Source organism: Phalangium opilio, unplaced genomic scaffold (genome assembly GCF_054372755.1).
Source record: "Phalangium opilio isolate 3A_F unplaced genomic scaffold, DU_Popi_V2 ptg000026l_1, whole genome shotgun sequence".
Taxonomy (NCBI): domain Eukaryota; kingdom Metazoa; phylum Arthropoda; class Arachnida; order Opiliones; family Phalangiidae; genus Phalangium; species Phalangium opilio.
The window spans coordinates 3,953,429-3,971,043 of record NW_028324157.1 but is presented as its reverse complement, the minus strand read 5'-3'; the positions used below and the strand labels follow the sequence as shown (position 1 = coordinate 3,971,043).

At 39.6% G+C, this 17,615-nt stretch overlaps 1 protein-coding gene and 9 non-coding genes across 10 annotated transcripts; all 10 read right to left on the bottom strand.

Moving 5' to 3' along the window:
- Positions 1-3,606: 3,606 nt before the first annotated feature.
- Positions 3,607-4,917, bottom strand: LOC149691421 (uncharacterized protein F54H12.2-like). The gene has a single exon (XM_089869510.1). The coding sequence runs from the start codon at positions 4,915-4,917 to the stop codon at positions 3,607-3,609; it is 1,311 nt and encodes a 436-aa protein (XP_089725636.1).
- A 2,164-nt stretch (positions 4,918-7,081) lies between these two features.
- Positions 7,082-7,153, bottom strand: TRNAC-GCA (transfer RNA cysteine (anticodon GCA)). Its single transcript has one exon. It is a non-coding gene; the product is annotated as a tRNA-Cys (tRNA).
- A 59-nt stretch (positions 7,154-7,212) lies between these two features.
- Positions 7,213-7,284, bottom strand: TRNAY-AUA (transfer RNA tyrosine (anticodon AUA)). Its single transcript has one exon. It is a non-coding gene; the product is annotated as a tRNA-Tyr (tRNA).
- Positions 7,285-7,732: 448 nt separating this feature from the next.
- On the bottom strand, positions 7,733-7,804 carry TRNAC-GCA (transfer RNA cysteine (anticodon GCA)). The gene has a single exon. It is a non-coding gene; the product is annotated as a tRNA-Cys (tRNA).
- Positions 7,805-7,862: 58 nt separating this feature from the next.
- Positions 7,863-7,934, bottom strand: TRNAC-GCA (transfer RNA cysteine (anticodon GCA)). Its single transcript has one exon. It is a non-coding gene; the product is annotated as a tRNA-Cys (tRNA).
- A 449-nt stretch (positions 7,935-8,383) lies between these two features.
- On the bottom strand, positions 8,384-8,456 carry TRNAC-GCA (transfer RNA cysteine (anticodon GCA)). The gene has a single exon. It is a non-coding gene; the product is annotated as a tRNA-Cys (tRNA).
- A 448-nt stretch (positions 8,457-8,904) lies between these two features.
- On the bottom strand, positions 8,905-8,976 carry TRNAY-AUA (transfer RNA tyrosine (anticodon AUA)). Its single transcript has one exon. It is a non-coding gene; the product is annotated as a tRNA-Tyr (tRNA).
- A 448-nt stretch (positions 8,977-9,424) lies between these two features.
- On the bottom strand, positions 9,425-9,496 carry TRNAC-GCA (transfer RNA cysteine (anticodon GCA)). The gene has a single exon. It is a non-coding gene; the product is annotated as a tRNA-Cys (tRNA).
- Positions 9,497-9,684: 188 nt separating this feature from the next.
- On the bottom strand, positions 9,685-9,756 carry TRNAY-AUA (transfer RNA tyrosine (anticodon AUA)). The gene has a single exon. It is a non-coding gene; the product is annotated as a tRNA-Tyr (tRNA).
- A 578-nt stretch (positions 9,757-10,334) lies between these two features.
- On the bottom strand, positions 10,335-10,406 carry TRNAC-GCA (transfer RNA cysteine (anticodon GCA)). Its single transcript has one exon. It is a non-coding gene; the product is annotated as a tRNA-Cys (tRNA).
- Positions 10,407-17,615: the final 7,209 nt, after the last annotated feature.

Genomic DNA, 17,615 nt, shown 5'->3' with positions numbered 1-17,615 from the left:
TACGGATTTTTTTAACCCCAAAGTTAATAACCTGCTAGTGTTGGACGATTTAGCCCCTGTTGCTAATGCTAGTTCGTTCATTTCTTACCTTTTTACGGTTGGCTGTCATCATTTAAATTTAAGTTTAATTTTAATTACTCATAATCTATTCTCGATGGGGAAGGAATCTAGAGTTATAAGTTTGAATACTTCTTATTTTGTAATATTTAAAAATTTAAGGTCTCGGAGTCAGATTTCCCACTTGGAAAGACAGATATTTCCGGGTAAAAAAATAATGTCAAAAGCGTATGAAATGGCTACATCTGACAAACCGTATAGTTACATAATTTGCGATTTGCGCCAAACTTGCGACGACTCTTTGAGATTAAGAACAAATGCACTTCCCAATGAAGGAAGCATGATATTTTTTGTGGAATAATAAATAGTTTTTTAAAACAAAGTCCCTGGTGGAGATTCAATTCATTGTAGTGAAAGATGCCATCCAAGTCATTTCGGAAACATTATCCTTACCTTAAACTACTGAGAGATATTAATCCTCAACAAAGGAAAACTTTAATATCGTTATCTAGCAAAGATCAGTTAAAATCTATTTGCACTATATGTTACAACTTGAAAAGAAACGCCATCGCTCTTCCGCAAAGCAAGAAAAGAAATTTGAGGCGGTACGAAAAAATTATAAAATCGCTATCTAATAAACGCCGTAGCCCAAATCAGGTTCGACAGTTGTTGTACAAGCAGACTGGAGGATTTTTTCTACCTAGCCTGATTGGTGCTATAATTCCAACTCTTTTGTCAGCTATAACCGGTGGAGAATGAAGAAAATGATTCTAGTTCCGGCGTCCTCAATTATGACCGATGTTGAAAAACAGGTTTCTTCGTTGGATAATGAAATTACCACCATTCTCAACCAACCTGGGAATCCCGATGATAAAGCCAGACAATATCTGAAATCTCTTCAACAATACCTCACAATGAAAAACTTGGTTGAACCTCCCGAAGTTAGAATAGCTCCTCAGCCAACGCCTGTATCGTCAACATCCATGCCTTCATCAAGCTATCTAAAATCTCACCAATATACCGGACAATCGTACGAACCACCGGTTCCAGTAATTGTCAAAACGAAACCTCGAAAAAAAATTGTGTTAGTTAAAAAGACCATTGGAAGTAATTATCAAGTCCGACGTTCTCAAAAGATGAAGAAAAAGAAAATTAAGCTTTCAAATCCATCTCTAGAAGCAGCAAAATCGTCTCCTGTTCTAAAAGAGATAAAAACACCAAGGACTGTCAAGAGATCCCCGTATGAATTAAGGCGAGAGAAAGGAAAAAAACCCAACAAATGGCTAGAATTTTGATTTTATTCATTACAATATCGAAACTCGTGATTTAACAAATGTGTACACAAATTTAACAATGATATGCTATCGTTATAATAAAGGTTTTTCTTATAAAGCAATTGGATTATTTCTTTCATACTGTAACCCTCGCATTTGGCGAAACAGTACATTAAAGTATGCAAACCGCAAAAATCGCTATCGATAGGCTGAATTACACAATCGTTGTAGATCCATTCTGAAGCGTAGGGGGTCAAATCAAATCCGTAATGGGTAGGATTCCTTCCAAAGGAGCAAAAGAATTCCGCTCTTTCTCGGTTGACGAAGAAAGCAACCCAGTGTCCATCGGCGATATAAGAAGGTGAAGTATTAACGACGAAAAGATAAACATTTTTCTCTAGAGGGGGTGATGGTAGCTTGTCCGAAGGAAAAACACCGATAAAAAATGGTGAAGTTCGAGGATCGCAGTGCAAGACTTCGGAGAGTTGTTGCGTATTCATGGCCTCACTTGTAATAATTGCGGTTCGTAAAAAGCGCCTCTGATTGATACACCTTGACCATCTTTAACGTTGTAGGCTGGAGGACTCCGATGCAGGACTTTATCTATGATGAAATTCTCTTTGGTCCAGTTGGCAGTTCCTCCCTTTTCGAATCTAGTTTTCGAAGTTGCTAATTTAACTATCATGCCTGGTTTGAGAGCGGGTTTCTTTCCCTTCTTCTTATCTCCGTATAATCTAAACCAAACTAAATGCTCGTTATTGATATTAACATCTTTTGGTTTAAAACCAGTTGTCGAATGGACGCTCGAATTGTAACTTTTAACCAAGTTTGGCAAAACTTTAACGTAATCATACTTCCCGCTTCTGGTAAAGTATTTGTATATCTTTGACGACAGTGTAGCATTGAATCTCTCTACTAAGGACGCTTTTGTATCATTTACTAAAGCGAATGAACTGACGTTGTGTTTCTTTAAAAAATTGTCAAACCTTTTATTAACAAATTCTCCGCCTTGATCGAAAGTGAGTTTGGAAGGTTTGCGAGATTTAAAAATACTAGAGAAAGCTTTAACAATACTTTCCGGTTTTTTATCTCGAAGAGGGATAGCCCAAGCGAAGCGCGATAACACGTCGATGATAGTTAATACGTAGCGTTTTTTATTATTATACCGCTTAAACCGGTTGAAATCCATAAGATCGCACATCCATTGTTCATCTTTAGAAGTTACATAGACTTGATTTCTGGGGAATTTGAGTTTTCTAGGTCGGTGAGTTATGTAGGTATTCTGAGCTAACAACCAATTTCTAGTCTCCTTTTTTCGAAATTCCTTTAACACTATTTTGTAATTTCTTTATACTTCCTAACCCAGCCGGGTGAGAGAGATTGTAATAAACTTTCGCCAACTCATCGAGTCTCGACATTGGTGTGGAAAATGAGTAAATAACTTTCAATCAGGTGAAATTTATATTTCTTTATTCAGAACATTTATCCGTAAACAATCATATTTTTCAAATTGGTTAAATTATTAATAATATCGCTATAAAGGATGTACACGTCTTCTAATTTCGTTCCATCCATTTCTTCGTAAAATTCGACCAAAACCTCGTCGTAATTCATCCGCGGAAGCGCTTGTTCGATATTCTGTTCCACCGCTTGACACCAGTTGATATTATCGGCTCCGCAGGAAATATCGTGAGCTAACTTGTGATGACAACAACTGTTTTCGCATTTGATGGTAATTGAATAAAGTATATTCGTCAATTTTTCCAAAACGATCCTTTTCATAACATCCTTAGCGTCGAGTAAAACTTTGACTTCGCGATCGATGGTACTTTTCAAAGACTTTAAACTTTTCCACGATTCTTGATTCAGGGAGAATCCACGAGCGGAAGAGTACATAATGTGATAGTTATGATTCGCGCCGCGAACGTATTGTCTAAGGTCCAACTGCTTTTCTTTTCCAACGGTGAGACACTCTAGCAGAATATTATCTTTACTCATCCAAGTGTGAAATCTTTCAGATTCCCCATCGAAGTGAGAATCAATTTCGGGTTGCACCTTCCAAAGATCGTTCCAAATAGAATGATGAAACGAAACTTCCGAGTCGTTGTCTCGTCTTCGAATGGTAACGTAAGGATCGACGATATTCCTTACTACGATCTCCAGATCGCTGGAAAGATTGTGACTGACGAACATCTTGAAGATTAATGAAGAGTTGGTCGAGATATTTTTCCATTTATAGTCGCTATTTTCTTAATTAGATGCTGACATCTGTGTTTTAATCAAGTGGATAAATAACGCTTCTGTCTCTGGTCACGTAGAGCTCTTTGTTAAATACAGCATAAATTACGCAAGTGGTGTTGGTGTTGAGTGGTTTAGCAAACTTCATACTAAGACGAAGATTTCCCTGCTTAGGAGGGTTGATAAAATCACCTTGACAATCGCCGGCAGCTGTTAAATCGTACGCGAATATGGTATAACCGTTACCATAGTCTTCGTAAGAAATATAATTGCCTTTGTTTTTACCTAGTATATCTAACACGTCGAACAGTGAGGCATATTCTCTGGTATATTGTCTTTTGTCAAAGTTGGGTTCGAAAGGAATGTCTGGAAAATTTGTCGAGCCAATAGCGACCGACATATGTCTCAAATCATTATGAGTGAGATGGTAAGGATTGGTATCTAACGTACCGTTGAAAGCGTTCGTGGGTACGAAGAAAACTATCATAAGATCGGGCATTCTCCCAATGAAAACATTTTCCCTAGTGCAATCGACTTCGCCTTTAGATATTGGGAAATGTTTAATAACCGTTTGCTTAATCGGATATCGAGCTGCGTATTGCTCTAAAACTTTAGCGTGAGCCAAAAGAATTTCAGGGCGTACCTTAACCAATTTAGCTATGAGAACAGCTTCATCAATAACAACATGGTACGTCTTATTGGGTACTTTGGAAATAATAGGGAAATGTTTAGGAGATCGGAAAAGTCGAATCATAAGGTCAACTCCAGGAAGCATGTACTTATTCGTACGAAATAAATCTGCCGGTAAATGCCCAATCATTTCAATTTGATTTGATAATTTTGTTCTAGCGGCTCTTTTCAACATTCCGTTTTCATTTGTTTTGTTTTGTTGAGTAAACATTTCGTCCGGGGAAGTTGGCGAGTCTTTGTAATAACATTGTAAACCGAGTTGAGATTTTTTAGCATCTTCGGAACAGCTTAAAACTGTTTCAATAAGCGGTCCGTATTGAGCGCAGTTGCTCGATGCTTGAGTCGGTGTATTTTGAGCCAAAACATCGATTTGACTGAATAGGGAGAATAAAAACAGATTGACTGGTCCAACATTAACCTCGTTAGGTTCGAGTACCGTTCCGTCTTCGTGAAGAATTCTAGCTTTGACTTTAAGCTTTGTCTCGGCAAGATCCATATACTCTTCTTCGTTCGATTTAACGTAAAAGGTTATCGGTCCAGAGTCTGTAATCGCGCTAATCGGTTGATAGGTTACTTCGGTAGACGATATGACATTGCTGTTTTCCGTTGGAATTTCAAAAATGTCTAGCTCGTTACGCATCCCCTCTCTCACCTCCATGGTTTTTGATTATGGTAGAAAATCTCTCTTAGTGCGATTCTTCTTAACGCGTTTACTTTTCTTTTTAGCTCCGCCTTGTGAATTTCTTTTCCTTTTTCGACGAGCACCAGAACCGAACTGCGAACTAGCTACGTGATCACCAGCTTTATGTAAAAGATTACCTCCAGCTAGTTTTAGATTCTTTTTAAAAGCCTTTTTCGGGTCTTCTCCAGACTGGATATCGGTATACATTCTGGTACCAATACCTAAAGCCTCGCGTCCGACGGCCTTAGCCACGGGTTTTACAATTGGTGTAATGAATTTAATTAGCTTGCGAAATAAATTTCCAAGACCCCTCCCGCGTTGGAAAACAGGTCCTGAAAATACTGGAAAGCTTCCACTACCTGATTGCTGCAGGTAATACTGTAGATAACTATCCCTTTGAACCATCTTTTATGAAATGTAGCTTGAGGATAGTCTTACCTAGTTTAAATGGTACGTGTAAATTTGCGTCGGTTTTTATTTCTACCTCGATAATTTCAAGTTCGTTAAGTCTTAGCGGATAATAATCAATATTAGTAAACGTTTGAATGAACGTTTTCTTGTCAGCATTATCCGGTCTAGCAACGATTCGTAAAAGAGGAGCAGCGACGTCACCCACAAATTGATATTGAATAATATTCGTATACACGAACAGGGCTTCGATACCTCTGTTTAAATCCGCAATGTATTCTCCGGTAGTATGATCTTTCAGCTGAACCCCGAGTTGACTTTTCGCGAAGCCTAACATTAAACCAAGACCCGGAAAACCAGTGGGAAAAGCCAGGCTATACCCTTTGTCGCACCAAATAGTAACGGTTTGGTCTTCATTAACGAAAAATCGAAATTTTTCTCTATAAGCATCGGGAATTGTTTTTTTCATAGCTCTTAAAATATCTTCAATATCATGATAAACACCCGCGGGTATGATATGCGTCAATTGATTAATCTTTGGCTTGATGGCTTGATCATTTGGCAAATCGTCGTCGCTGGAATCCATCATAGGCTGATCCTCAAGTAATTCATCCTTAAACGTATCACCCTCTTTAGCGGGTTGATCATTAGAGGGATGATCATCAGGTAGATCTTCCTCACCTTTTGCATCGTTAAGAGCTACATCTTTTTCTCTAAGACCTCTATTTCTAATTGGTATTACGTTAATATCAATCGTTTTGAGCTCGTCATCGACAGTTTTGGGTGCATTAATCGGATGGTCATCTTCATCGTCTACACTTCCCGTTCTTTGTAGATTTACGGCTTTGAAATCCTTTTTTCTGGACCTTATTTCGATATAGTTATCCTTGTAAGAAATGGATAAAGTTTTGGCGTGACGCGATAAGGGGAAACGGGAAACGTACCGACCCGAGACGAAATTTTTCTCTCGAAACTCTAGCACGAGAGAAAGAGGTCCTTCCGGGATTCTTACTTGCACATCCGGGTGTATATTCATCAAAAGAAACCTTTCTTCCGATTTTCGACCAACGACATTCGGATGACGATCCACCTTCATTTGCAATAAATCTCTATATTTGGGTTTTATTTGATCGCGCAGGATATCAATTAAAGTTTTATGTAAAGAATATTTAACCGTATGACCTTTTTTCGTTCTTTTGCACTCATAATCACCTGGTGGTATTTCTAACTTGTAAGTAAACCAATTAGCATCATCGTCGATAGAGGGTGCCATGGTTAAAAATCTATCATAACCCTGAGTAACATTATCCCATACTGGTGGTAAAACCACTTCAGCCAAACCAACCTTCCAGTTTGATAAGAGTTTAATAGGTTGCGGCAACTTCACCTTAAAAGATGATTGGTTGTTCTCGGGGAAATCGTCCATAGACGCGTTACTGGGCAAAGTGACGTAAAACGAGTCTTCCATAATTAAGAGATTTCAAGAATACTGAGTCAAAATGGTGAAAGAGTGAAGGTTTTATAGTCGAGAAAGAAATATCTACCCCGGGGAGGTGGGCTCGCTAACACGACACTTGTTTATTTTGGGGGCGTGGTTGTTTACTTTTCTCTTAAAGTACAGGGTTTAACTACTTCGATCTGCAGTCCAATGCTCTACCACTGAGCTATTCCTCTTTGTTCCTCGCCGTAATGTCGATTTAACTAAAATAAACGGAATGATCCGTGCTGTTACAGGGGGAACTCGGGTTTGAACCAAGGACCTCTCAATCTGCAGTCGAATGCTCTACCACTGAGCTATTCCCCCCTTGTTCCTCGCCGTAATGTCGATTTAACTAAAACAAAAGGAATGATCCGTGCTGTTACAGGGGGAACTCGGGTTTGATCCAAAGACCTCTCGATCTATAGTCGAATGCTCTACCACTGTGCTATTCCCCCTTCTTCATAGCCGTAATGTCGATTTAACTAAAATAAACGGAATGATTCGTGCTACCACAGGGGGAACTCGGTTTTGAACCAAGGACCTCTCGATCTGCAGTCGAATGCTCTACCACTGAAATATTCCCTCTTGTTCATAGCCGTAATGTCGATTTAACTAAAATATACGGAATGATCCGTGCTTTTACAGGGAGAACTTGGGTTAGAACCAAGGACCTCTCGATCTGCAGTAGAATGCTCTACCACCGAGCTATTCCCCCTTTTTCAGAGCCGTAATGTCGATTTAACTAAAATAAACGCAATGATCCGTGCTGATACAGGGGGAACTCGGGTTTTAACCAAGGACCTCTCGATCTGCAGTCCAATGCTCTACCACTGAGCTATTCCTCTTTGTTCCTCGCCGTAATGTCGATTTAACTAAAATAAACGGAATGATCCGTGCTGTTACAGGGGGAACTCGGGTTTGAACCAAGGACCTCTCAATCTGCAGTCGAATGCTCTACCACTGAGCTATTCCCCCTTGTTCAGAGCAGTAATGTCGATTTAACAAAAATAAACGCAATGATCCGTGCTGTTACAGGGGGAACTCGGGTTTTAACCAAGGACCTCTCGATCTGCAGTCGAATGCTCTACCACTGAGCTATTCCCCCTTGTTCCTCGCCGTAATGTCGATTTAACTAAAACAAAAGGAATGATCCGTGCTGTTACAGGGGGAACTCGCGTTTGATCCAAAGACCTCTCGATCTGTAGTCGAATGCTCTACCACTGAACTATTCCCTCTTGTTCATAGCCGTGATGTCGAATTAACTAAAATATACGGAATGATCCGTGCTTTTTTAGGGGGAACTTGGGTTTGAAACCAAGGACCTCTCGATCTGCAGTCGAATGCTCTACCACTGAGCTATTCCCAATTTTTCACAGCCGTAATGTCGATTTAACTAAAATAAACGGAATGATCCGTGCTGTTACAGGGGGAACTCTGGTTTGAACCAAGGACCTCTCGATCTGCAGTCCAATGCTCTACCACTCAACTATTCCCTCTTGTTCATAGCCGTGATGTCGATTTAACCAAAATATACGGAATGATCCGTGCTTTTATAGGGGGAACTTGGGTTTGAAACCAAGGACCTCTCGATCTGCAGTCGAATGCTCTACCACTGAGCTATTCCCCCTTTTTCAGAGCCGTAATGTCGATTTAACTAAAATAAACGGAATGATCCGTGCTGTTACAGGGGGAACTCTGGTTTGAACCAAGGACCTCTCGATCTGCAGTCCAATGCTCTACCACTGAACTATTCCCTCTTGTTCATAGCCGTGATGTCGATTTAACTAAAATATACGGAATGATCCATGCTTTTACACGCGGAACTTGGGTTTGAACCAAGGACCTCTCGATCTGCAGTCGAACGCTCTACCACTGAGCTATTCCCCCTTGTTCAAGGTTGTAATGTCGGTTTAACTAAAATAAAAGGAATGATCAGTGCTGTTACAGGGGGAACTCGGGTTTTAACCAAGGACCTCTCGATCTGCAGTCAAATGCTCTACCACTGAGCTATTCCCCTTTGTTCCTCGCCGTAATGTCGATTTAACTAAAACAAAAGGAATGATCCGTGCTGTTACAGGGGGAACTCGGGTTTGATCCAAAGACCTCTCGATCTATAGTCGAATGCTCTACCACTGTGCTATTCCCCCTTCTTCATAGCCGTAATGTCAATTTAACTAAAATAAACGGAATGATTCGTGCTACTACAGGGGGAACTCGGTTTTGAACCAAGGACCTCTCGATCTGCAGTGGAATGCTCTACCACCGAGCTATTCCCCCTTTTTCAGAGCCGTAATGTCGATTTAACTAAAATAAACGCAATGATCCGTGCTGATACAGGGGGAACTCGGGTTTTAACCAAGGACCTCTCGATCTGCAGTCCAATGCTCTACCACTGAGCTATTCCTCTTTGTTCCTCGCCGTAATGTCGATTTAACTAAAATAAACGGAATGATCCGTGCTGTTACAGGTAGAACTCGGGTTTGAACCAAGGACCTCTCAATCTGCAGTCGAATGCCCTACCACTGAGCTATTCCCCCTTGTTCAGAGCAGTAATGTCGATTTAACTAAAATAAACGCAATGATCCGTGCTGTTACAGGGGGAACTCGGGTTTTAACCAAGGACCTCTCGATCTGCAGTCGAATGCTCTACCACTGAGCTATTCCCCCTTGTTCCTCGCCGTAATGTCGATTTAACTAAAACAAAAGGAATGATCCGTGCTGTTACAGGGGAAACTCGGGTTTGATCCAAAGACCTCTCGATCTATAGTAGAATGCTCTACCACTGTGCTATTCCCCCTAGTTCCTCGCCGTAATGTCGATTTAAATAAAACAAAAGGAATGATCCGTGCTGTTACAGGGGGAACTCGGGTTTGATCCAAAGACCTCTCGATCTATAGTCGAATGCTCTACCACTGTGCTATTCCCCCTTCTTCATAGCCGTAATGTCGATTTAACTAAAATAAACGGAATGATTCGTGCTACCACAGGGGGAACTCGGTTTTGAACCAAGGACCTCTCGATCTGCAGTCGAATGCTCTACCACTGAAATATTCCCTCTTGTTCATAGCCGTAATGTCGATTTAACTAAAATATACGGAATGATCCGTGCTTTTACAGGGAGAACTTGGGTTAGAACCAAGGACCTCTCGATCTGCAGTAGAATGCTCTACCACCGAGCTATTCCTCTTTGTTCCTCGCCGTAATGTCGATTTAACTAAAATAAACGGAATGATCCGTGCTGTTACAGGGGGAACTCGGGTTTGAACCAAGGACCTCTCGATCTGCAGTCGAATGCTCTACCACTGAAATATTCCCTCTTGTTCATAGCCGTGATGTCGATTTAACTAAAATATACGGAATGATCCATGCTTTTACAGGCGGAACTTGGGTTTGAACGAAGGACCTCTCGATCTGCAGTCGAATGCTCTACCACTGAGCTATTCCCCCTTTTTCAGAGCCGTGAAGTCGATTTAACTAAAATATACGGAATGATCCATGCTTTTACAGGGGGAACTTGGGTTTGAACCAAGGACCTCTCGATCTGCAGTCGAATGCTCTACCACTGAGCTATTCCCCCTTGTTCCTCGCCGTAATGTCTATTTAACTAAAACACAAGTTGGGAAAACCAAAATATTACCTCTCCGAGTCAAGAGGAGAACTACTTCAAAACTTAATTAATTATGGAATTATTTCTCTTTTTTATGTTAAAATTTACGAATTATTAAAGCAGTATTGAAGGCAAAGCGCATATACAGTAAAGCAGACGACATTTTTCATCCAAGTAGGATATACCTTAGCTTTATTTTCTAATCTCTAAAGCCAGGTTTATGCCATCTACAGTTGTAGTATAGCTTAAGTAATATATAAACAGACATTTCAAATAAAAATATAAAAATTGTTTTTGGAATATCAAAATGAAGCAGAGCTTTAAAGTTACAAAACTACGTGAATTCTTCGAAATTACAAAAAAAATCCTTATAATCAATTTATATTAGGACAAAAACAAATATAAAGGTATTATAGGATTTCTTTACATATCTACAGAAGGCGAACTACTAACGTGGCGCATTTAACAACGGACGGACGCACACACACAGATAAACTCATAGTGCTATTTAACTCTTTCTTTATTAATTTGCAACCCTCTTTTCTATTCGTTGGTGCTGAACGCGCACCGCCGCTAAGGTAAAGGATGCTACTTTAAACATGTTACTAATATTGATTAACCAAATGAAAACAAGGAATTTTGCAAGCCAGTGTTCTCTTTAATTTCTGGGTATCTTAATTAATAACAATTTATACTTAAACTAGGTGTAGGTTTAAGACTATATCGCTATCTAATAATATAGCCAGGTGCCGCCGTACTATTACGATTGCATGAGACAAAGAAAATAGTGATCAAAATGTGAATCACTTATCACTTCGCGACACATCGGTGGAGGGCTTCTGAAATCGTTCTCTACATCCGTCCTTTTGACTCAGACATACGGGGTGGACGTCTACAGTTGGTGTCCTTGTCTGTAGTTACATAATAATAGTTGGCGTGGCCATCGCCTTGGCTATCATCATTATGACGTCAGTTCTGACTCCTGTTCTCGTCTCCCTTCGGTTCTAAGATACTTCGGAACGCTTTCGGGAACCAGTCTCCCGTGATTCCAGCCTAGTTAGTTTAACCTGGGTCGTTCTGCCATTAACGTTTCTAAGTACTCCGCTCCGCTATGTTCTCACGGTAAAAGTCTACTGCTTTAGTCATAGTCTATTAACCGACTCTTGGATTGTTGTTCCGTCCGACTCGGTATCTTCGGTCCTTCTCTTCTGTGGTCTCGAAAACAACCCGCATCCTCTTTTTACCCCTTTTTCTGATGTTGTTAAAGTAAGGCACCAATCATGTCGGTCAACATTGGTGAGGCTGGTTTGTAACCCGTTATTAGTGGCTCTTGCTTTCGCGCGAAACGATGTAAGTGGCTAGCACCTTCGCGGTAACCAATGACGTCAATGCGAGGGCTTTTTAACCCTGGAGTCACGTTGTCTCATGACCTTTCAATGCCATGGCTTTTTGTAACCCTGGCGTCGCGTTGACTCATGACTTTTTGGACGGCTCCAGATTACCTAGCTCTGGCTACCTGGCTTTAAGCATGCATGGGCCTACGTGTCTATACAGTCTTTTAGAATCGCAGCAATGTCAAAGAACAGCGCATTTGCGTGAATTTTAATTTATATTTATTAATATTCATATTTTTTTCGTATTAGTTTAGCAAACTGATCCTCATAAATAGCGCTCAACGCTTAACCACGTAACAAAGTCAAATTATCAACATCAATAATTAAGTAACAAAGTCATAAATTCTCAACATCAGTAATTTAGTAAACAGTAACAAAGTCATAAATTCTCAACATCAATAATTAAGTAACAGAGTCATAAATTCCCAACATCAATAATTAAGTAACAGAGTCATAAATTCTCAACATCAATAATTAAGTAACAGAGTCATAAATTCTCAACGTCAATAATTAAGTAACAGAGTCATAAATTCTCAACATCAATAATTAAGTAACAGAGTCATAAATTCTCAACATCAGTAATTAAGTAACAAAGTCATATTTTTTAGTATCAATAACTGAATAGCTAAGACAAATTCCCAACATTGAAAATTATATAATTAAGTTGTAATTACGTAACTAAAACGCATATTTTAAAGAAACCAATAATAAAGTTTGTTTATTATAAAGCCCTGATAATTGTTGCTGTCTGATAAGTACTGTTCTCTAGTGTGAGTGTTGGGCTTGAAATAATTACCAATTTCTGACCCTGCATTAACGGATTAAAGACACTGTCCTATCGTATAAGGTAGTCACAAGTAATTGTAATGTATCATGGAAATATTCCAGAATTGACACACATTCATGAAGACAAAATACCTAGCGGATTTTAAAATTACACCAATGTTGCTTCTATTTGATAATTATGTGTTCGAAAATCTGACAATTTCCCTTCAAGAAAGCAAACCGTTTGGGAAATGGAAGTTAACGTTACTTTGCTCTACACATCCAGTGACTTTGCCCGAAGCTCAGTTATCTACCAAGACTTACTAAACGGGATCGTTTGGGAAATGGCAGCGAACGTCACATCATGCCACACATCCAGTGACTTTGCCCGAAGCTCAGTTTTCCACCAAGACTTACTAAACGGGATCGTTTGGGAAATGGCAGCGAACGTCACATCATGCCACACATCCAGTGACTTTGCCCGAAGCTCAGTTTTCCACCAAGACTTACTAAACGGGATCGTTTGGGAAATGGTAGCGAACGTCACATCATGCCACACATCCAGTGACTTTGCCCGAAGCTCAGTTTTCCACCAAGACTTACTAAACGGGATCGTTTGGGAAATGGCAGCGATCGTCACTTCATGCCACACATCCAGTGACTTTGCCCGAAGCTCAGTTTTCCACCAAGACTTACTAAACGGGATCGTTTGGGAAATGGCAGCGATCGTCACTTCATGCCACACATCCAGTGACTTTGCCTGAAGCTCAGTTTTCCACCAAGACTTACTAAACGGGATCGTTTGGGAAATGGCAGCGAACGTTTTTTTTGGAGCAGGCTTGCATTTCAGTTTGCGCAAACGAGCTTCTTGAATATATGTGAATAACAAGAAACTGTGTTACTTGCGTCATTCGAACTCTCCCGTGAGTCGAATGCTTCAATATTGTAAACACATTGACTAAAGCAGTAAGAAATGTGACAATTAAACGCAATTTGTCCTTTTTTAATCCTTTAACCCTTGATCAGAAATTCTCAATTATTACAAAATCTTGACATATACATACACCTAGACAACAGAACTTGATAGACAACAACAACGTTAAATGATACAGGACTCAAAGTAGGTATCGCCAGGAAACCAAAAAACGGACCTGAAACATTTTAATAGCAAATTTACATTAACACTCCCCTCCCCCTCCCCGAATCAAAAAGTAACAATCGGGAGAGTTCTCCCCCTTAATTACGTAACGAACTATATTGTATACTATAATTTCGCTACTTTAAATCTATATCGTCTATTGCCCTCTAAATAATGTGAACATAGTGGAAATAGGCCTAGTATTAGTAAAACTCAATGGAAATGTATTCATTGATAAAACCCAAAGTACATAGAAATAGAAACAAAAAGTACACTTCGTTGAAACTTGCTAGTGCCATGTAATATGCGGAGTCCTCCTTTATCTCACGATAGTGTTGACCCCCTCTGCACAGGGAACAAGCCGTGAATAGGCTCATAAAGTAGCAGATGCTAGCTCTAGTACCAAAAATGAACGTTAGGATAGCCAGCATCATCTACTACTTTCTATAATTTTCCTCATCCTTTAGTTCATGTAATCGGTTAAGCGGATTGCAGTTTGCTTCTCAGTTTACATGTAGTCTACAGTCAATGGAAGGGAATTGTTAATGAAGTGTACTTTTTGTTTATATCTATACACTTTTGATGAAACCCTGTTGTTCTAACGTAATTTGTGAGCAGGCTCAATGAGATTTATTTATTCCACACAGGAATATTTTAATCTGAATTTACACCTATTGCGTTATTCCACACAGGAATATTGAAATTTGTATTCACACGGTTCTCTTTATTCCGCACATCAGGTTTGAATCCACTAAGAGTAAAATCCCCAATTATTACAAAATCCTGATATTTACATATATCTAGACAACAGATCTTGATAGGCAACAACGTTCATTGATACAGTGTTCTCCCCGTAACAGACCACTTCATTATTGACATGAGTAAAGAGAACTTAACAGGGCGTAAGGGTGCGTCAAGAAGCACCACTAGAGGCATTGCGAGTTAGCTAGCCTCCCGCATGTAGTTAACTCGGGCTCCATCAGACGTTGCCACTTTACAAGTAGGAAGGAAACCCTCCGCCCCTGCGCGTTGGTTTCTCTACAAGCAATTAAAGGAATGGTCTACAACGTAACAATCACTTCTGAACCCTAATGTTTAATAGCAATCTTATATTACATCTCCCCCTCGGAACAAAAGGAACAATCGAGAACTCTCCCTTAATTACGTAACAAACTGTTTCGACCTCTTGTACGCTAGAATATATACTAACATTTTGATACTCGTCCATTTTTCCTCTACTTCATAAGAACATAGTGGAAGTTGTACTAGTAATCCTCAATGGGAATGTCTTTCATCATAAATTTTGACTATCTTTAATTATGCTATTAGGTTTTTGTGTCAAAATACAATTTGTTACGTAAAATTTCCCATGACCTTCCCACCTCCCAAGGTAACAATTAGCAACATTGAATCAAACCCCCTCCAACCCTGTTATTGTTAAATAATTTGTGAACGGCCCCAAAGCCCCAATAAGATTTTGTTATTCCACACAGGAATATTGCAATTTGAATTCACACAGAATTCTTTACTCCACACAGGAATATTGCAATTTGAATTCACACAGAATTCTTTACTCCACACAGGAATATTGCAATTTGAATTCACACAGAATTCTTTATTCCACACAGCAATATTGCAATTTGAATTCACACAGAATTCTTTATTCCACACAGCAATATTGCAATCTGAATACTTCATTCCGTAGAGGAATACTGCAATTTGAATTCACACAGAATTATTTATTCCACACAGGAATATTGCAATTTGAATTTGCACAGATTTCTTTCTTTCACACAGGAATGCAAGCCATTTAGCAAGTTGGCTAATGGAACCCCAGAGTTAAAGGGCGTTTTTGCAAGCCATTTAGCAAGTTGGCTAATGGAACCCCAGAGTTAAAGGGCGTTTTTGCAAGCCATTTAGCAAGTTGGCTAATGGAACCCCAGAGTTAAAGGGCGTTTTTGCAAGCCATTTAGCAAGTTGGTTAATGGAACCCCAGAGTTAAAGGGCGTTTTTGCAAGTCATTTAGCAAGTTGGCAAATGGAACCCCAGAGTTAAAGGGCGTTTTTGCAAGCCATTTAGCAAGTTGGCTAATGGAACCCCAGAGTTAAAGGGCGTTTTTGCAAGCCATTTAGCAAGTTGGCTAATGGAACCCCAGAGTTAAAGGGCGTTTTTGCAAGCCATTTAGCAAGTTGGCTAATGGAACCCCAGAGTTAAAGGGCGTTTTTGCAAGCCATTTAGCAAGTTGGCTAATGGAACCCCAGAGTTAAAGGGCGTTTTTGCAAGTCATTTAGCAAGTTGGCAAATGGAACCCCAGAGTTAAAGGGCGTTTTTGCAAGCCATTTAGCAAGTTGGCTAATGGAACCCCAGAGTTTAAAGGGCGTTTTTGCAAGCCATTTAGCAAGTTGGCTAATGGAACCCCAGAGTTAAAGGGCGTTTTTGCAAGCCATTTAGCAAGTTGGCAAATGGAACCCCAGAGTTAAAGGGCGTTTTTGCAAGCCATTTACGTAGTTTTATACAGGCATGACGTGTAATAGAGTAGTGGCGGTAGAGAGAAAAGTAGACTACGTATCCCCCCTTTGGTCGCGCTCTTGTAAGAGAAGAAACTGTAAGCGCCCAGTAGGCGGACTAAAAGATAGAAGGGTATGACGTTTCATCTTACCTTACCGCCACCGCTCTATTAATTAATTACAGGCTAAGACCCTCCCGGGTAAGCCAAGTAGATACAGCCACCCTCTCCACCCACTTTTATCTACTACTGGTTGTACTATGAATAGTCGCTTGATAAATATATCTTTAGACACCAAGATTTGCCAGCTTTAAATTTCTTTTTTTTTTCGACAAAAAATATTTCTTTGTGATAAGAATAATAGTTTTCTCTATAATAGGCTACGTATCGGTCTATAAAGCTCTGTTTTCAAAGCATAAATATAATTAGCAATGATAATCTGTTGAGTATTTTCACTTGAGACGAGGTAACAATGCTAGGAATTCCATCAACTATTATTTAACAAAGCTATTACAGCTAGGACAACAGACACCCCTATTCCTTTTTAACAAAACATATTCCTTTATGATACGAGTAGTAAGTTTCTCTGTAACAGGCCTTGAATCTGTCTAGGAATAGTTGGTTTCCGAACGCTAAATCTAACTGGCAATGATAGTCTGTTGAAACTTTCTCTTCAAGGCCAGGCATAAGTGTCATATCAAAGGAATCAAAGAACATCTTCAGTGCCGTTTTACTTTTTAAAAAATTTATATTGAAATCTCCCACAACAACTGTTGGAACAGAGGCATCATATCTAATATCGAATAAAGGATTAAAATCCTCAAACACTAATTTCAAACTTGCTCCGGGCGATTTGTATAACAACACAACACTAATCGGTTCATTTTCAATGGAAACATCTAACCAACAGCGTTCCACATGCGAATTTCTGAAAGGTCTATCGCTTCGCAAAACCCTATTTTCCAAATCGTTAACTATATTTTCGGGTGTATCTTTTAAATAAATGGAAGAACCAAAAGCAATTCTACGTGCCGTTCTTGGCAGATAAATACCGCCCACTTCCTTAAAGAATGGCACACGAAACTCATCGGTTTCCTTCTTCCACGTTTCAACAAAGCATAATAAGTGGGCATTTGTTATCGCGGTACTGTCTGCTAAAATATCTTCCAAATGTGCGTTTAAGGACTGCACATTATGAACATAAATGTAAACTTGTTCGTTCAAGAACGGTAATACAATACTCTTCGTATCTCGCAATCTTTGAAGTTCCAATTCTACTTGATTGTTTTTGGGAGCATTTGGAACTTGAAATTTACCCTCAATATACAAACCGGAGGCGTTTCTCGCCCTACTGCAAGCAACATATAAATGAGTTC